Genomic DNA, 18,726 nt, shown 5'->3' with positions numbered 1-18,726 from the left:
CTGACGTTCCTAAAACAGGTATAACCCTGACCTACGGCCACATCCCAACCCCTATCCAACCGCCCACCACTGCATCTTACATCCCATTCACACCTCTGACAACAACACATAACACACATCATGTCAACACTCCCTCCCACTGGAGCAGAAACGTTATGAAAAAAAACACAAAATCATATTGTATTGGAAAACAAATGTAGTCTGACATTTTCAATGACAAAGGTATCCATGGAGTAGAAAACTAGCATGCTATGTTCGGAGCCTTTTATCATTTACAAGGGAAAGAGGAAGTTATAACATTAATCAACACAAAGAAATCCATGAAACCTAGAGGGTACTACGATATCAGTTTTTCTTGTCTTTTCTTTGCCTTGCATGGGGACGTGAGCATTAGTAAAGCGTTCAATGTTTCAGAATCCTTCTTTCCTGCAAACTGTTAGTCCAAGCGAAAAAAAAGAAAGAAAAAGAAATGAACTAAAGAGGAGAGACTAGGTTTTTTTTTTCCTTGCCATAAGTAGATGTCTTTAATAAATCTTCCAGTCCCATTTCTCTTTGGCAAATGAATGGTGGTGAGTGGTTAGAGCAGAAGGAGGGGGGGGGGGGGGACATCTGTAGTCTGTACAAGGTTTCTGGGGGGATTGGGGGGCCTTGACCAGGATGTAGGGGGTTACGGGGGGAGGAAAGCAGGGGCTGTCATCCAGAGTCTATCTCATCAGGCAGTGGGGCTCCTCTCCTCTCCATGTGAGTTCCCCGTTGCTGGCTAAGCGTCATACTTCTTCCCCGTTCTGTGGATTTGATGGAACAGTGTCATGGAGAACGCCATGCCCAGGAGCTGTAGAGGAAGAGAGGACATAGTCAGTCCTACTGTAACAGTACTCACAGCCAATGTGTCTTGGCAAGAAAAGCTATACTGTAGTCTACTTTATAATGTACTCTCACCGATGTATACTGTAGTGTTGTTGTGTACACTTGTGGGTGTAATATGCGACTGTATATTTATGGTGAGAACTTTGGGGTCTTGTTGAGTTCAGGATTGAAAACACACCACATTTCCAACATCCAAACCAGGGAGAGAGATAAGGTATTCTCTCTCTCTCTCCCTCTCTTTCTCTCTCCCTCTCTCTCTCTCTTTTAGACGGTAAACGCAAGCTGCTTTCGTATCTCACTGATGGAGTAATGTGTGTGATATGTGAGAGCATTATGTCAACGAGGTAAATTAAGATGCACGCGAAAAAAAGTGGCTCTTCTTTGAAGATTCCATTAAGAAGTACCCCTCATAGGGAGACTACTCTCACTTCAAACACAGCCTGGATGGGAGGCTGATCCTAAAGCCATTATCTGAAGCAGTCAGGATGGGAGACGCTTACAGAGGAATCCTCCTCTCGCTGCAGTAAAGGGTTACAGTAGAGTAGGACACCTTTAGTAACTGTGATTAGCCTGTGGAAAAGCTGCTGACGGAGACCGTAAGCTGCTGACAGTCTTGTCTTATATCGAACGCTGTGTCATCAAAGCCATTAACAGATTGTGATAACAGTTATTAAACCTTCCAGAGCAAGGCCATCCACACACAACCCATCATGACCCTTACTAAGGCTGCACCTACAGTATAGGGCAATGGTTTTGGATTGCCCATGGCCTGTCTCCCTGTCCTTCCTACCTGTCTGACTGCCCATGGCCTGTCTCTCTCTGCTCTCCTTCCTGTCTGACTGCCCTTGGCCTGTCTCTCTCTGCTCTTGTTCCTGTCTGACTGCTCATGGCCTGTCTCCCTGCCCTTCCTACCTCTCTGACTGCTCATGGCCTGTCTCCCTGCCCTTCCTTCCTCTCTGACTGCCCATGGCCTGTCTCCCTGCCCTTCCTACCTCTCTGACTGCTCATGGCCTGTCTCCCTGCCCTTCCTACCTCTCTGACTGCTCATGGCCTGTCTCCCTGCCCTTCCTTCCTCTCTGACTGCCCATGGCCTGTCTCCCTGCCCTTCCTACCTCTCTGACTGCTCATGGCCTGTCTCTCTCTGCTCTCCTTCCTGTCTGACTGCCCTTGGCCTGTCTCTCTCTGCTCTTGTTCCTGTCTGACTGCTCATGGCCTGTCTCCCTGCCCTTCCTACCTCTCTGACTGCTCATGGCCTGTCTCCCTGCCCTTCCTTCCTCTCTGACTGCCCATGGCCTGTCTCCCTGCCCTTCCTACCTCTCTGACTGCTCATGGCCTGTCTCCCTGCCCTTCCTTCCTCTCTGACTGCCCATGGCCTGTCTCTCTCTGCTCTCCCTACCTGCTCCGTCTCAGAGGCAGAGCCCTGAATCTGTAATAGAGGTCAGCAATGTAGTGAGCATGTCAGACTCAGCCACGCTTCAGTTTGCACACACACATTATCACATCCCAAACAGACCAAATATTTGCATAGTGCTGTGTGTGTGTGTGTGTGTGTGTGTGTGTGTGTATGTGTGTGTGTCTGTGTTTGTGAAAAAGAGAGAGGGAGGGAAGGAATGAGAGAGGAGGGGAGAGGAGTGGGAGGAGGGTTGTGATCCTCTCATGCATGCATAGTGGCCTTTATCATTGACATTTTCTCTAAGGATCTCTGACCCTTGACTTGGCCTAACCACCTGCTCCTCTCAACCCATTACAGAGGCTGTAATTAACAACCAGAGAGTCATTAATGAAGGGAAATTATTAATAATGTACATCGGCCCTGCTCTGAACCACAAATGGCAGGCTAGGGAGGGGAAAACTGGGAGGACAGACAGGTAGGGTAGACAGGATAGGGAGACAGAGAGTGAGACAGGTGGGCGACAAGAGAACGATAGAGAGTCAGACTAGTAGGGCAGACAAGGAGGCAGGCTTGTAATGTAGAGAGACAGAGTAGACCATTAGGGCAGACAGGTAGACTGGTAAACCAGGCAGAGGGTGAGAGAGAGCTCTTTATTGGGCCTCTATATAACCTCAGTAAATATTATATCAGTGTCTGGTGTCTGACTGCAACTTCGGCACCGAGCCAGACGGTTTTGATTCCCTCAGACAGGACCAGGGTGCAGCAGACACCATCTTCAATATTTCACAATGTGTGGGTGCCCCTACACCCACTGAACATGGTTCTTATTACTGGCCTGTCTCTCACAGGAGTGTGTGACTCTGGGGGTTTCAGACACACACAGGTAACCCGTGTGAGAGCGCATGCACGCACGCATGCACGCACGCACGCACGCACGCACGCACGCACGCACGCACGCACGCACGCACGCACGCACGCACAAATACACACACACAGACACAAACACACACACACACACACACACACACACATACACACATACACACACACACACACAAGCTGCTATAGCTGTTTACCTGCACTACCAAGATGACCATGCCGATGGTTCCCAAGAGATGCTTATTGTCATCCAGCCATTCCTCCACCTTCTCATAGCAGCCCTAAGAGGAACAGAGGAGTGTGAGAAGACAGCACTGACTGGACATATGTTGGAGGATGATTGAGGGATGATGCAGGAAGCAGTGTCCACTTCATGAATATTAATTATTGGGTCAAAAACTGGTATTGAAAAGCACTTTAGAATGATACATTTTGAATGAGGGGGACATTAAATATTTCCCAAGGACAAGGGTGTTGGGGACAGAAGAAAAAAGGTATGACAATCACTTCAGTAGCCAGACTCAATATTCTCTGGCTTACACGTACTGTACTGCTAGATGCTATCATGGGTTCATCTGCAGGTCACAGACTAACAACTCAGTGGGGGGAATCCATGACAGATACAGCTGTTTGGGAGCTAGTGTTAGCAGCATTAGCATAGTCTCCGTCATGAAACATGCGTGACGTTATCTGGCCACCCCTGCTGGGCAGGATTACACAGAATATTCTAGAACTGCACGTCCCAATGGACTTGTTCCCTGTCTGCTATTTTCATGTTGGCAATTATATATAAGCTCTAATTAATAAATCTTCCTCGGCTGACTGGTTAAGAAACGACAAGCCCTCTGAGCTTTTGTAAAAGCAAACTGCTGTTCCAGTTAAAGTTCAAGTAAAGACCAAATGTCAACTTCAAATCTTCAGAGACTTAAAATTTGAAACAAAAAACATCAACCTTATCTCTAGACATTTGCAAATGAACTACTCAACATCTGACACCCTCTAAATAGCCAAGACTGCCTAGCTGTGAATGCTCTGTACCCAGTCTGCCCACTCACCCGGGTCCAGAACATGTTGGTGGAGTTGCGGCCACACTCCTGGTAGTGCTCCTGGCAGCAACGGTCGGGCACCACCTTCTCCTTCAGGGCCTCGTGCCAGTCAGTGTACCCGGTCACTCCACAGCATTTCCACTATGGCACAAACACAGACACACAGACACACACACAGACACACACACACACAGACACGCACGCACACACACACACACACACACACACACACACACACACACACACACACACACACACACACACACACACAGAGTTAATGACACCTGTCTGGATGTGTCATAAGAATCTTCAAACAAACTCCCATAAATTTACTAAATACTGTAATTAGTATAGAGCCTCTAGGTGGTTCCTGTTTTCAGATGTTTTGCAAAAGACAGAAGGCAAGGGAAGGTGGTCGAGGTGAATGACCATGACTGAGTGTGAACACACATGACCCAGAGTGAACACACGCACGCACGCACGCACGCACGCACGCACGCACGCACACACACCTCTGCTTGGATGATGTTCCAGGCGTTTCTCAGGCCGACGTTGTTGTCTGTGTTGTACAGAGCCAGGCCGTCCTTCAGGTCCTGCTTGGCATTCTCACTGACCTGAGGACAGGGGAGAGAAAACCCACAAACCTTGGTTAGATGGCTTAAGGTGAGCTAGAGATGTTCAATGGGATACACATTTGATTAGAAAGTACAGTAGGCCGACATCATTTCTAGTTCTGGTATCCCTAATGGGAGCTTGACAGACATCTGTAAATTCTCTATGCTGAGCTTAAACATGCCTTTTGGCTCAGCTAGCTATCATTATCCTCTTGACTGAATCTCAACCTTATAAGATCAGTGCTCATGTCTTGTTTGATGAAGATAAATATTTAATCAGATGTGTTAATGAGATATATAATCAATGCCTAACTGCTCCGTATACTCCGTGCCCAGGAGCCCTGGAGCTGCCATGAAAGATTGAAGGGCGCTTCTGAGATGGAAGTAATTATATTGGGAAATTACATTGGCAAGAGAGCGCCTGTCTCATATAGGAGATAAAAAGTTATTTCAGAAGAAAGGTAGGGGAGTACAATTTCTTGCATATTGACATTTTGAGCATAAGCATTGTTTCTGTACAAGATTTCCCCACTGAAGTGCACCCCACTCACTGACTGTGCCGACGTTGTCAGTAGAAAATTCAAGGAGAAGCTCTATGCTTTCTCCTCTCTAATCTACACTCAGGGATGAGGTACTCTGACATGACGTAAAGACTCAGGCTAAATTGAACAGTGTTATTAGGCTGCTTACTGTATGGCAATAGGTGAGAATTAGGAAAGGTTTGAGCATCAAAACACATTGCTACATAGAACCAGGGGAGAATAACCACAGAGCCAGTGACAGTCTGCTTTCATAGAGGAAATACTGGACATACGTCAGATTCCTCTTTCATGCCCAGATATCTGTCAAAAAGTCCCTTTCTAGCAGTATTATGACGAGAGACACAGTAAACATTTAACCCTATTCTGATCATCCAGAGAGGTGCAACTCAGAAATTACTCTACAATAACATGTATGAATAAGCTATTTGCTGAATCAAAGGTAAAAGACACATTTATTTTTCTAGCGAGTAATTATAATTTCACTAAGAATAAAATGGCAAGGGAATCATTAATTATGCATAACCCATTTAAATGCCCCAAACCATTGAAATATAGTTAGTATCATGTCAAATCATATTTCTATCCCTCATCCCAAACTAGAGCAGTGTGTGCATGTGGTATTGTACCCTGGCCTGGAGGCATTATCATATCTGTCTTTGTGCAGGAAAATGAGATGAAGAGCAGCATCATCAATCTCTAGCTCAGACATGTCTCTGTATCTATCTGAGCTGTGGAAGGGTTGCTGCTCATTACTGCTCCCCACAGCCAGATGCACAACCACTGCAGAACAGAACATAAGAACTGAGCCCCCAAACTCCTTTCTACCCTCCATTTCATGTGTTAACATCTTACAGCTTGACAATGTAACATAATGATCTAGGTTTACCACTAACAAGAGGCATACAAATGACTAGGAAACAAACAGTACCTTGATCTCACACCACTCTGACCCATTTTTTCCCTTCTATTTTCTAATGAGAAGTTTGAAATGTCTGAAGCCTATATGGCTGCTGAGGCTGTTGTTCACTGATAACAAAACAACACCACTTTGTGAACATAGTTCAATCACTCATGATGAGAGGAGTAAACAATCCCAACACACACACACACACACACACACACACACACACACACACACACACACACACACACACACACACACACACACACACACACAATAGAATTGAGAAAAAACTAAAGTCCTCTGTCATTGTCAAGCACATGACTGTGACGATGACATGACGGCGACATGTGTGGTGGAAGTCTAGGATTTACCACTCTGTACTTTAGCTCTTCGGAGGTAAGAATCAAGAAACAAGTCCTGTGTATAACCTGAAAATGGTTCTATGAATGTATTTTCCATAACACATGAGACATGGCTTGAAGCAGAATGAAAAAGGTGTTAATTGTAGGTGCCGGTACTCATTCTAATTTTACAGTGCAAGTGCACATATTTAGGAAGGTGAATATTCTAAAAGAGGTGCCCGTAGGCCTACTCAGGCAGCAGAAAGTCAGAGATGCTGCCGGTTCTCTGTAGTGGTGTGTACCGGCCCAACTCAAGAACTGATGTGAGAGGTCATTCATCACTACAACGAGTAATATTTCCCAGGTGTGTGTGCGTGTGTGTGTGTGTGTGTGTGTGTGTCTGGTGTGTGTGTGTGTGTGTGTGTTTGTGTGTGTGTGTGTGTGTGTGTCCTGTCACCCTGCACAAACACAGACAGACACAGAGCAGGGAGCTGCAGGCCAGGTGAATGGGCAGTGACTGTGAGTGAGAGAATGGCCATTACATTAGCAACAGTGATGTACATGAGTGGGCGAGGAGACATCTCCCCTTCAGGTGTGTGTGTGTGTGTGTGTGTGTGTGTGTGTGTGTGTGTGTGTGTCTGTGTGTGTGTGTGTGTGTGTGTGTGTGTGTGTGTGTGTGTGTGTGTGCGTGTGTGTGTGTGTGTGTCATCCTGAATAGACAGGCACAGAGCAGGGGGCTGCCGGCAGGGTGAGCCAGGTGAATGGACAGTGACTGTGAGTGAGAATGGCCGTTGTAGTAGAATAGGAGACATATTCCCTGCCCCCCAGGTGACCTGGCACACTCCACAGGCAGGCACAGACTGTGTTGTTGTTGTGTCTCTCGCAGGCAGGGGGTGACAATTTGACAGCTTGAAAAACAGTCCTGTTGTCAAAACCCCAGCACTTCATATATTCTGTGTGGTTATTCTTGTCCTGGACCAAATTTGGATTGCAAAGCTATACTCATTTAAAACCTGTATATGTTATTGCCACTGTCTCAAAGACAAAGCAGCACATTGGGAGAAATACAATCTCTTTTGACACTGGAACCACCTTTTTAGTGTTGTTAGAATGAGGCCCAGGGCCTTGTCTAGACCAGGGAAGCCTGCTAATAACCTGTGTGTCAGTGTGTGTGTGTGTGTGTGTGTGTGTGTGTGTGTGTGTGTCTACTCGACTGTCACTGCTGGTCACTGCTGCCTCTCTGGTGCTTTGTACACTTTGGCCAGCTGAGTGAATAGAGATGCCTGAAATCCAAAGTTTCATGTCTTTATTCACAGATAGAATATAGAGTTTGAAATGTGCAAAATCCCTCTCTACGGTTTTCACTTGAAAGGACACAAAACGAGAATTAAGCTTTATAACCTACCCATCCTGGACATACTGTATAAGGGTTATATTCAGATAATACAGCTTACTAGTCATCAGAAGCACAAATGACATATAGAGTACAGTTGATGAGAGAGACCATTATGTCGTACAACTCCTCACTTTCAAATCCCCTCTGTTAAATCCCACCTTAATCCCTCATACCTGTTCCTCTTGCTCCTGTAGGATATACTATATCCACAGGTCACACTAAACTACACTACATTACACTACACTACACTAAACTACACTACACTACACTACACACTACACACTACACTACACTGCACTGCACTCCACTACACTACACTACACTACACTGCACTGCACTGCACTGCACTACACTACACTACACTACACTGCACTGCACTGCACTGCACTGCACTACACTACACTACACACTGCACTGCACTGCACTACACTACACTACACTACACTACATTACACTACACTACACACTACACTGCACTCCACTCCACTCCACTGCACTGCACTGCACTGCACACTACACTACACTACACTACACACTACACTACACTGCACTGCACTGCACTGCACTGCACTACACACTACACTGCACTGCACTGCACTACACTACACACTACACTGCACTGCACTGCACTACACTACACTACACTACACACTACACTACACTACACTACACACTACACTACACTACACACTACACTACACTACACTACACATTACACTACACTACACTACACTGCACTACACTACACATTACACTACACTACACTGCACTACACTACACTACACCACACTACATTACCATCCTACTGCTCAGACACACCCCTACCACCTGGACACTCTGAGACAGACAGACAGGCAGGGGGATAACCCATGCTGTGAGCTGGCAGAAGGCTGAGTCCTGCTGGGCATCTGATTGGTCGTATGGTCTGGTTCAGGTCCAAATGCCCCGCCAATTCCCTTGCCAATCCTCACACACACATGGGACTCCCTCTGATCTGATCATGGTAAATACAGTACTGATACAGTAGCAATCAGTCTGAAATATAGTCAAACCAAGCTCAGAGCAATATCCCAGGTTAGAAACTGTATTACCTCTGCACCTATTCCAATACCAATGGAAGGAAAGCGCATACTATTATTACTGTAACAATTAGACACATTTGATGAGGTCATGTCACGGCTGAAGAGTTCTGTTCATCCTGCTCTCTCATAGAGAAAAACAACTTCAAGCCGGAGGAGCCAAACAGACCGAAGCTCATTAATAAGCTTGCAGTAATCCCCCAGGAGGTTCCCTGTGTTAGCTGCTACACAGGTCGGAGATGGCTGGACCAGGGTCTGGCCTAGTGGAGGCAGGAGGCCCATGCTCCTACTGTAATTGCCAATAAATAAATAATACATGACTGGGGGTTTACTGTAATTCTCCCTGTCCAGCACCGTGAAAGGCCACCGGGGATCACACACACACACACGCACACACGCACACACGCACACAGGGACACACACACACACACACACACACACACACATTAGAATGTTGCTGCAGCACTGCTCTGGTTCACCAATCGCCGCTGGTTTCCCCTGAACCCCTTTTTGACACCTTTCTGGCATCTTCCCGAAAATAGCTAATACACCTTCATCAGGCCAGCGTAGCGTATCGTTGTGGCACTGGTTAGAATGAGGTCACAGCAAAAGACGGATGGCTGTAATCTTGTGTGTAGCTCTCGCCATCTGCTGCAGTCAGATGGTGGGTCACTACAGGGCCATGATACACTTGGGTTTAATCAGAGCTAGGTCCCATGGCGCTGTACTCACTGCGTACAGGAACAGAGAGGTACAGTACAGTACAGTAGCTACCTGAGTCTCTGGCACTGCCATACTGCCATAGGGGAGATAGAACCCTACTGTGGAGAAACCGTGGAGGAGGGGGAGGGAAAGTAGGGTATTCAGGAACTCCAAGCGGAAAAGGTACCCCGCTCTTAGAATTGACAGCCACTCATCCCCGTGTGCTATCATCAGATCACAGCATAATCACTCATGACTTAATCATCGCTCATTTGAAACAGTAAAGTATCAATTTTAAGAGCTTCTACTGATAAGCTTCCAAGTGCTGTATATCTTACAGACTGGTTAATAAATGCCTTGTGATTTGAAGATCAAATGGCAGAAGTCAATTAGTAATTCTTCTGATCTGAGTTCGCTGAGGATGGGACAGGCTCACACAGCATGCTAGATTCCACTGGAGAGATAAATAAAAGAGGAAAAAATGAAAGCAATACGTTCCGTCTCTGTGTGATTGATACAAATTGTCTCATCTCGTCTCCCATCTCATCTCCTCGCCATTCACAGATTGTTGTAAATTCTATAGTCTGATACTGTACGGAACAACTTCCTGAATACAGAGAGTTGTTAAAACCGTGGCAGCGAGAAATGCCACATCCAATGACACTCATTTGCAGTCAAGGCTTCACCTTTCAATGACGTTTCAAGACCAATAAAAGAAGATATATTTCTAGTCATCAGCGTTATCACCGCTTCATTCCCAATTATGTCTGAGTGAAGATAAACACACACTAATTTGTGGAGATGGAGGAGAGGACTCATAAAGCACTGGGGCTATTGACTGGATCAGGGACTATACATACACAGTAAACACAGCTAGAAACAGAGAGAGATTATGCTCTGACGGTACACACACACACACACACACACACACACACACACACACACACACATGCATGTACGCTCATGTGCAGGCAGACATGCACACACACATGCACACACACATGCACACACACATGCGCACACACACACACACACACACACACACACACACACACACACACATACACACACACACACACATACACACACACACACACACACACACACACACACACACACACACACACACACACACACACAAACCCACCTAGGAACAGATTGCCTGCTAAATGAATTCCTTTATCTGCCTGAGAGACACAATTTGAGCAATAACCTCTGAACAAAGACGAGAATTAGCGTATGTCCTCTGGGGAATATTTAAGGAGAGAAATCTACTTCAATGCCCTTGAAAGACAAGAGGAGCATTTCACTGCTGGTCCATTTGACCTACACAAAAACATTTGTCTTCTCTTAACTTGGCTGTGTCTGGGGGCATTTGTTGGGGTGATTTGAAGAATCGGAGTTTCCCTCTCCCATGGCTGTCAATAATCTCTGGAGCTTTACATGCTGTCAATTGTCCTCAGATACTACCCATACATAGCAGCATACAAACCCATATATAGCAGCACACAGCCCCAGCCCTGGCCCTTGGGGTCATGGGAAACCCTGATCTAAAGCTTGGTGGGACATTGAAGAGTGCACTAAGACTGAGCTGAATTACTAGGAGCCAACTGGCCAGGGTGAAACTGCGTTGTGTGGCCTGACCTTTAACTCCTGGGTCACCCCTGTGGGGTGAAGACACTTAACCTCTTACTGTGAGAGGTGTCTTTAAAAGGGGCGACTGAGTACACCCAGCACAGCAGCAACTGGCCCGTAATCGGGCAAACTAACAAAATCAGCAGGGGATCAAATAATTATTTCCCCCACTGTATGTCTAGTGTGTATATCTGTGTATGCCTTTGGTGTCATTTTCTTTTAAATCCAGGCTTCATAAATGTGCACTGGTAGTACATATGCAATCTGCTGTATTCTCCAAAGTAGTGAAGCGGAATTAAATGCATCTGTGTAACATGATGTATAATCAAACATTGATGGTGAGACATTAACATATCCTTACCTTATCCGAATACACGAAGAACAGGATGAGTAATATCAGCTCTGCCAGGAGGATTATCAGCAAGACAATGAAGAACTGCAAGAGAGAGAGATGAAGAGAGAGAAAAAGAGAGAGAAACGGAGAGAGAGGGGGGCAAACAGAGGGAGGGAGAGAGGGAGGACGTGAGTGCCTGAGGGTAAGTGAAAATGGCAGAGGAGGTATAATTCCTCTTCAGATTTATCTCCCACGCACACCAGCATTTCCTCCCTCTTTCTTTCCTTCAGCTAAATATTGACTCTATCCTTTCTTCACAGCATGGGAGCAGTAACCAGCAAAAATGCAATTTCAAGAGACATCTATTAATTTCATGTTTATATTGGGTTTATTATTTTTTGTCCAAGTCCATATGAAATAGAGATCACACAACGAAAACATGCCAGATGGTTGTTTATTGAAACTTTACGAGGCCAGTTCATTATTTAATTGAATCTTTTTCTGGTCTCTCCCAAGAAATCTGTTGGTCATATTTCTCCTGGTGTAGAAAGTTTCGAGAACAGCTTGGGTGTAGCGAGAGAGTTGATGTTTTGATTGACTAAACAGATGTGTGTGTGTGTGTGTGTGTGTGTGTGTGTGTGTGTGCGCACGTGTGTTTGTGTGTGTGTGTGTGTGTGTGTGTGTGTGTGTGTGTGTGTGTGTGTGTGTATATGTCTGCCTGCATGCACTTTCATGTGCAATGTCGGGCTGGGTCACACATTTCTATTTCGCCTTGAGTTTTTTGGTGCTCGGAACCTTAGATCTGGCTGGCCCCAGGAGAGCTAACATCACTCTGATGTTTCCCTTCCTCCCTCTAGGCTCTGCAGGGCGGATTGACACACAGACCTGCTCAAAACACAATTATCTTCCTAGTTTTTTTGGCCAATACTAAATATCCATTGGCTCGATTTGATATGAGTTAACAAAGATTGAGTATGAAACTTTGACATCAGAGTTCATAATTTATGACTGTGGTGTCTGGAAAAATCCCAGACTCTCCCTCTCTCTCTCCGTGCTTCACAAAATTGTTAAAAGCAGGTAGAGAAAGCTAGGCGGGGGTCAGATGCAGAGGATTTGGGGCAGGAATGTATGCTACTTTTGAGTGATGTTAAAACTGCAAAGGATTGGGCTGTTTGCCATTCTAAAACACACACTCCCAACAACTCTTATCTAAACAAGCAGATTTAAAAGTTAGAGCCACGTAGTCATCCAATTATATAAACCCTGCATTACAGCGTAATGCTTTTCAAACTTCCGTAATGAAAACAAGCTTGGGTTACTCAACATCAGCAAGACAAAGGAGATGGTGGTGAACTTTAGGAGGACTAGGGTCCCCCTGTCTCCTGTTTTCATCCAGGGAGAGGACGTGGAGGTGGTCCAGAGCTACAAGTACCTGCGGATGCACCTGGACAATAAACTGGACTGGACTGGAGGGGCCAGAGCTGGCTTTATTTTCTGAGGAGGCTCAGGTCCTTTGGTGTGTACAGGACTCTGCTGAACATGTTCTACCAGTCAGTGGTGGCCAGCACAATGCTGTATGCAGTGGTATGCTGGGGGGACAGCATCAAGGAAGGTGACACCAAGAAGGTGACACCAGTATTAAATCATACTGGACTGTTCTTACTGTATATAATGTTTCAGATGTCTATTTTATTTTTATTCTATTACTCTATTGTCACTTTATTTTGTTGTTTTTGTTTGTGATGTGAGCTGCTCTTTTCTGCTCATTTCCTCTCGGGGATCAATAAAGTGCCTATCTATCTATCTATCTATCTATCTATCTATCTATCTATCTATCTAAAAGTCTTGTACTACTCTTGGCAAATGGTGTGAGTCTAGAAAAACAGAGTATTTTTTGTATTGAATAATTGAGCATGCCGCATTTTATAGGAAACAACATGTCATTAAGACGGTTCCATAATTCAGCCACGTAAGTGACACAAAAGGGCCCCAGTCTGACTATTCTTCTTATTAAGCTGTGACTGTGGCCATGAAAAATAGATGATGGCTTAGTGTTCATTTGCAGAATGGGAGAATCCTGTCGCTTTGGCTCTAATTTTTTCTCTGAACCCTTGAGGTTTAACACAGGCTTCGTCTTCCGTGTTGAGCTCGTTAGCTGCATTGCTCTAGTGGGACCCCTTGTGTGTTCTGTATCCTGTATGAGACTTTGTGTACTATATGTGTTTGTGTGAAAGAGAATGTCTGTGTGTGTGTGTGTGTGTGTGTGTGTGTGTGTGTGTAAGGAAAACAGAAAAGAAAGAGAGATAGAGAGCATTTGTGTGTGTGTGTATGTGTGTGTGTGTGTGTGTGTGTGTGTGTGTGTGTGTGTGTGTGTGTGTGCGTGTGTGCGTGTGTGTGTGTGTGCATGTGTGGGCAGGAAGGCAGATTATAACTCACGCTCAGAAGCAGGCACTTGTTTTCCTTGATGGCACCCAGGCAGCCCAAGAAGCCCGTCACCATGACGATGGCGCCGATGGCGATGACCAGGTTGGCAGCTGAGAGAGATGGAAAGGAGGGCGAGAAGGTGGCGAAGCTGCCCTGGGACACAGACAGCCAGATGCCCACGCCAAGCAGCCCACAGCCGCACAACTGCAACACAAGAGATAAAAGAGGACACCAGGTGAGGGAACAGACTCATAACAAAGACATAGTGAACTGTATCTGTATCTGTTCAGGGAGAAACTGCAGTCTGCGTTACAGTCTGAGTGTTAAGAGTTGCTTTGAGATTGAAATGCATGTTCAGAGAGTCACTTAGCCTACTGTATAGGTGGAGAAAGAGATGCAGAAGAGAAAACTCCATTGTCTTTACGAAGCACAAACTCAAGTGCTAAGTGTTTGTGTACACGTTTCCTCAGAAAACATGGCTCAGCACACTGACCTCCCTCCTCACCCAGTCATCCATCACCAACGCCCACACAACAAAAGCATTTACACACACATTAACCAATTCTGCTAAGCCAACAAGAGGTCTGCATGAGATTAGAGCAGAAATGGGGCGAGGTTCTGCAGGTCTGAGCAGATTACAGACCTAGTAGGAACAACAGGGACAGAATAACAGACACTGAATTAGCTTCTGATAGAATTGTGGGTGACATGAACCACTAGGGGAGTAGTTCCCCCTGGAATTCCTCCACTGCCCGCGGAACTGAGAGAGACCACAGAACACAGCGCCTCATTGAGATCTAGAGTCTGTGAGATCTAGAGTCTGGAATGTGAGGCCATTAATGCTTGAGAGTGGCCAAAAGGAGGATGACGACCAAACTCCTGGCCATCATGAACAATCCCTCCCATCCCCTACATGACACTATGTGCAGAGCAGAGAAGCTCCATTAGCAACGGATTATTACAACCACGTTGCACTAAGGAGCGCTATAGGAGACGTTTTCTCTTATGTGTTTATGGAAGGCCCTGATTGGCAGTTGACTGGCCCGCTCGTGGATGCTCTCCCCATCTGTCACAGAGATAAGAGCAAGCGGAGACTATGATGTGGCCAGACAGACAGACAGACAGACAGACAGTGGTGGCGCCCGGCGTGGCCCACAGAGTGAAATATGGAGGTAAGTGATGACATTTTCCCTCTACCTAATGGAATGAAATATCCAATGCAATCTTGTCGTGAATATGAAATCCCAACGAGGTGAAATACGGTGAGACACGGTGGTAAATCATCGCACCACCCTCCTTTCCTTCCCTTCTCCTGCGTCCGATCCCTCCTTTCCTGTATACGCATCAGTGCTCCGGAACACATTAATTCCTGTCATGGATATACATATATGGAGTCGCATGCACTAACAAACCGGCTGCATAACAGGGAGACAGCAACACAAAGAGACCTGGTCTCCGTCTCCGTTCGATTCCTCAGACTTTAAGATGATGAATAATTAACACATACACACACAAGCTAAATGAGTTGGTTAATTGAACCGACAAACAGCGCCTTCAATACCTCAAAGCGCTGAGCACTTTAGAACGAGCAGGCTTACATGCAGTGTGACAGATAGCCTAGTCACCACCACTCTCTACTAGACCATCAACAACACTCTCTAAGAGCCTGCTAATATGATAACTAAAACAAAAGGACATACACAACATATAAAGTAGAAACAAGTGTTGCTCTACGTCAAGCTTTATACCACTTGAGTAGTGTATAAGTAAGAGAGTGCTGAGAGGTCTGTGTGAGGTTGTATAGAGAAGGCTGTGTCTGTGTGTGTGTGTGTGTGTGTGTGTGTGTGTGTGTGTGTGTATGGGCAAGCCCTAAAGGGTAAACTCATGCCTCAAGGCTGGGGTGGTGAGGGATGGTTCTAGCCTAATGAGTGCTGTAAGGTCGGGATACATAAACCAGTTCAGACCCTGCTGAGTGGAGGAACACACCGGTTAACCTGAGACATTTCCACTGTGAGGGTTGTGCTTATGTAGACTCAACTCTTTAGAAGATACGGCTGCATTATACACACAGGCCACTTCAGGGGAGCTACATCACCTTTTAAGGCCAGGGCCGAGCACACTGAAAAATTCATCTCTGTTAAAAATCAATGAGACCGTAAAATATACACTCCTGTAATAAGCACTAGTTTAAAAGGTTGCAAGATTCAACCATAAAGTATATGCTGCCCGGGGCCTGATCGGGTCTGAAACTAGAGCCTCTATCAAAGCAAACAAAGGAAGAGTGCTCCCGTGAAGGTCATACTGTTAGATGGACATGCAGCTCTAGAGTCCAGGAAGCTCAAATCGAGGGACGCTGGAGCAGAGACAGAGCATTGATATAGCAGTGTTTGTGTGTTTTGTAGGAGTGTTAGACTTGCCACCCGATGGGTATCATATTCACATATGAGGGTAAAAACAGCAGTAAAATAAAATGTCAGTAAAAACAGCAATAAAATAAACACCTGAGAGAGAGAGAGAGAGAGAGAGACAGCCAGCAGCATTAGCAGCAGCAGCAGCAGCAGCCAGATTTAAGTTTTAGTGCTGTTGGAAGGAGTCTCAGAACAGGCTCGATCATCTTAATAATACATAAGCAACTCCACTCACTGTGAAGAGCCAGCAATGACCTCTCACATGTTTTTTTGAAAGCCCCCTGATTAAAGAAAGGAGAATGAAAAAGCAAATTGGAGATGCTGTTATTAAAGGTCATGTCTTTATGCTGGGAGGCTAATTCGCAAAATCACTGCTGATATTATTCAGGAGCACACAGATCTTATTGAGTGGGAGCACAAGGAGGAGGAGGAGGAGGAGGAGGAGGAGGAGGAGAAGGAGGAGGGTGGTACGTGGACAGCCGGGATGGATTTATGATGAGGGTGCACAGGGAAGTTAGCAGAGCAGTCCAAGTGGAGGAGAACACTGTGCCAGTAGTTAATTGTGGCTAATGCTAGTGCAACGGAGGGCGTCCAAGTGAGTCTTCCCTTAAGCTTAATCTCTACCTCAGCACACACTGTCAGCGTCAATGACAGACCAGATGGGGGACGCAAGGACCCAAAGTAGAGTCTTAACGTTGGTCATTTGACCTTCGCTGAAGAGGTCATGACAAGCCTGCCGAAAGAACTACCTATTGAGCTTATCCCCTTTTAATTGTCACCACGGTTATGTTTCACATCCCATCTGTGTGGATGGATCTCCCTTTATATCAGGGATCTCCATGTATTACTGACTATCGATGGGTGTAGTAAAACACAGCCTAACACAAACCATGAGTAAGTGTTTCCGCTTGCCACTTCAGAAATGTATACAGTATGCAGTGCATGTCTCCCTATATATATTGGTTGTTTGGTTTCATATTTGTGAGGTTGTATTCTTGGTCTCATGGTATACTGTACTGTTCGCTTGCGCTTGGTGTGCTGGAGACCCAAGTTCAATCTCTGTTCGGTTACACATGGACCAAATGTCTCTTAGCAGTGAGTTAGCTGTCTAAAATGTTTTACAGTAGCTGAATGTAAAGTGTAAATAGTTTTTTTAGGGCCCTGGCTGCTTTTCGAGGCTGCATGACAGCACCTGTAGTAATTAACATTGTCACTCGTCCTGAGAGGGGCGCTTTGGGCTTTAGTCTCAGCTCCTACATCCCCTTGGCTCTCCCTGTGCACGCTTGCAGGAACACAATCTAAGTCTCTCTCGTTAAGCAGTTCTGGGATCAGTGAGTGGTGCATCACTTTCCCGAACCAAATTGGAAACCTCAGCATGAATTTGCAAGCTTCACTGGATTGTTAGAATATGTTAAATGTTTCTAGATGCCTGATGGTATTCAAATATGCTTTTCGTTTGTGCTGTAGACACATTTCTGCAGGCACTTTACAGATAGATACAGTGAGTAATTTTTGGTTTATCATACACGCAAGCTGAACATCTGCTGTTCCTGATGGAGGTAGTGGTGGTGGGGTGGGGTGGTGATGAGAAGCACAGAACAGTAATGGTTCCTCCATCGAACAGAGAGACTGAAGGCCAGTCTACACAATATGAAAACAAGCACAAAAAATACTATTCCTATTCAACACACCGGTAACAACAATATAATCTTGAGAATGAATAGGAGTTGGAAAGTTTAACAGCATTTCTCTTTATGCTGCAGAGACGTCATAGAGCTAGAAATGGAGGGAGACACACGCAAGGGCAATGATATACATAGAGGACGTCTAACATTTTTCTTAGAGCCTTTTGTGTATAAGACTGAATAGAGTCCAATGTTGAAATGTTGGTTTATCTTCAGTCAGTGTTCTGTCCATTGTAACTTTTTCCATGGGAGAGGCCTGCAGACGTTAAAGATGGCTTTATTTAACTGGATAAATGGGACCCTGCTGTGTGGGCCCAGGATTCAAGTTCAGACTAATTGAAACTGTGGAACAGGGCAAGTTCTCCAAGTAGAGAGAGAGAGAGAGAAAGAGAGAGAGGGGGGGGGGAGAGAGAGAGAGAGAGAGAAATAGGGAAAACAGGAGAGAGAAAGAGGCCCTTCTCCATCATACTGACTGAC

The 18,726-nt window shown here is 45.6% G+C and overlaps 1 protein-coding gene across 2 annotated transcripts in view; it reads right to left on the bottom strand.

Moving 5' to 3' along the window:
- Nucleotides 1-206: 206 nt before the first annotated feature.
- tspan9a (tetraspanin 9a) overlaps nt 207-18,726 on the bottom strand; it is a gene marked incomplete at its 5' end in the record, with an annotated part of 140,719 nt that continues 122,199 nt past the window's right edge. For both annotated transcript variants that reach the window (XM_083665839.1, XM_083665838.1), the window contains 6 exons: nt 207-832; nt 3,337-3,420; nt 4,195-4,326; nt 4,698-4,799; nt 11,760-11,834; nt 14,169-14,360. In XM_083665839.1, coding sequence (XP_083521965.1) covers nt 761-832; nt 3,337-3,420; nt 4,195-4,326; nt 4,698-4,799; nt 11,760-11,834; nt 14,169-14,360 — 657 coding nt within the window. In that variant the 3' untranslated portion in view covers nt 207-760. The remainder of the gene's footprint in view (nt 833-3,336; nt 3,421-4,194; nt 4,327-4,697; nt 4,800-11,759; nt 11,835-14,168; nt 14,361-18,726) is intronic.

This window comes from Argentina silus, assembly GCF_951799395.1.
Source record: "Argentina silus genome assembly, chromosome: 3".
NCBI classification, from domain to species: Eukaryota; Metazoa; Chordata; class Actinopteri; order Argentiniformes; family Argentinidae; genus Argentina; species Argentina silus.
Note: the sequence above shows the minus strand (reverse complement) of the source record. Positions and strands in the feature narration are given on the sequence as shown.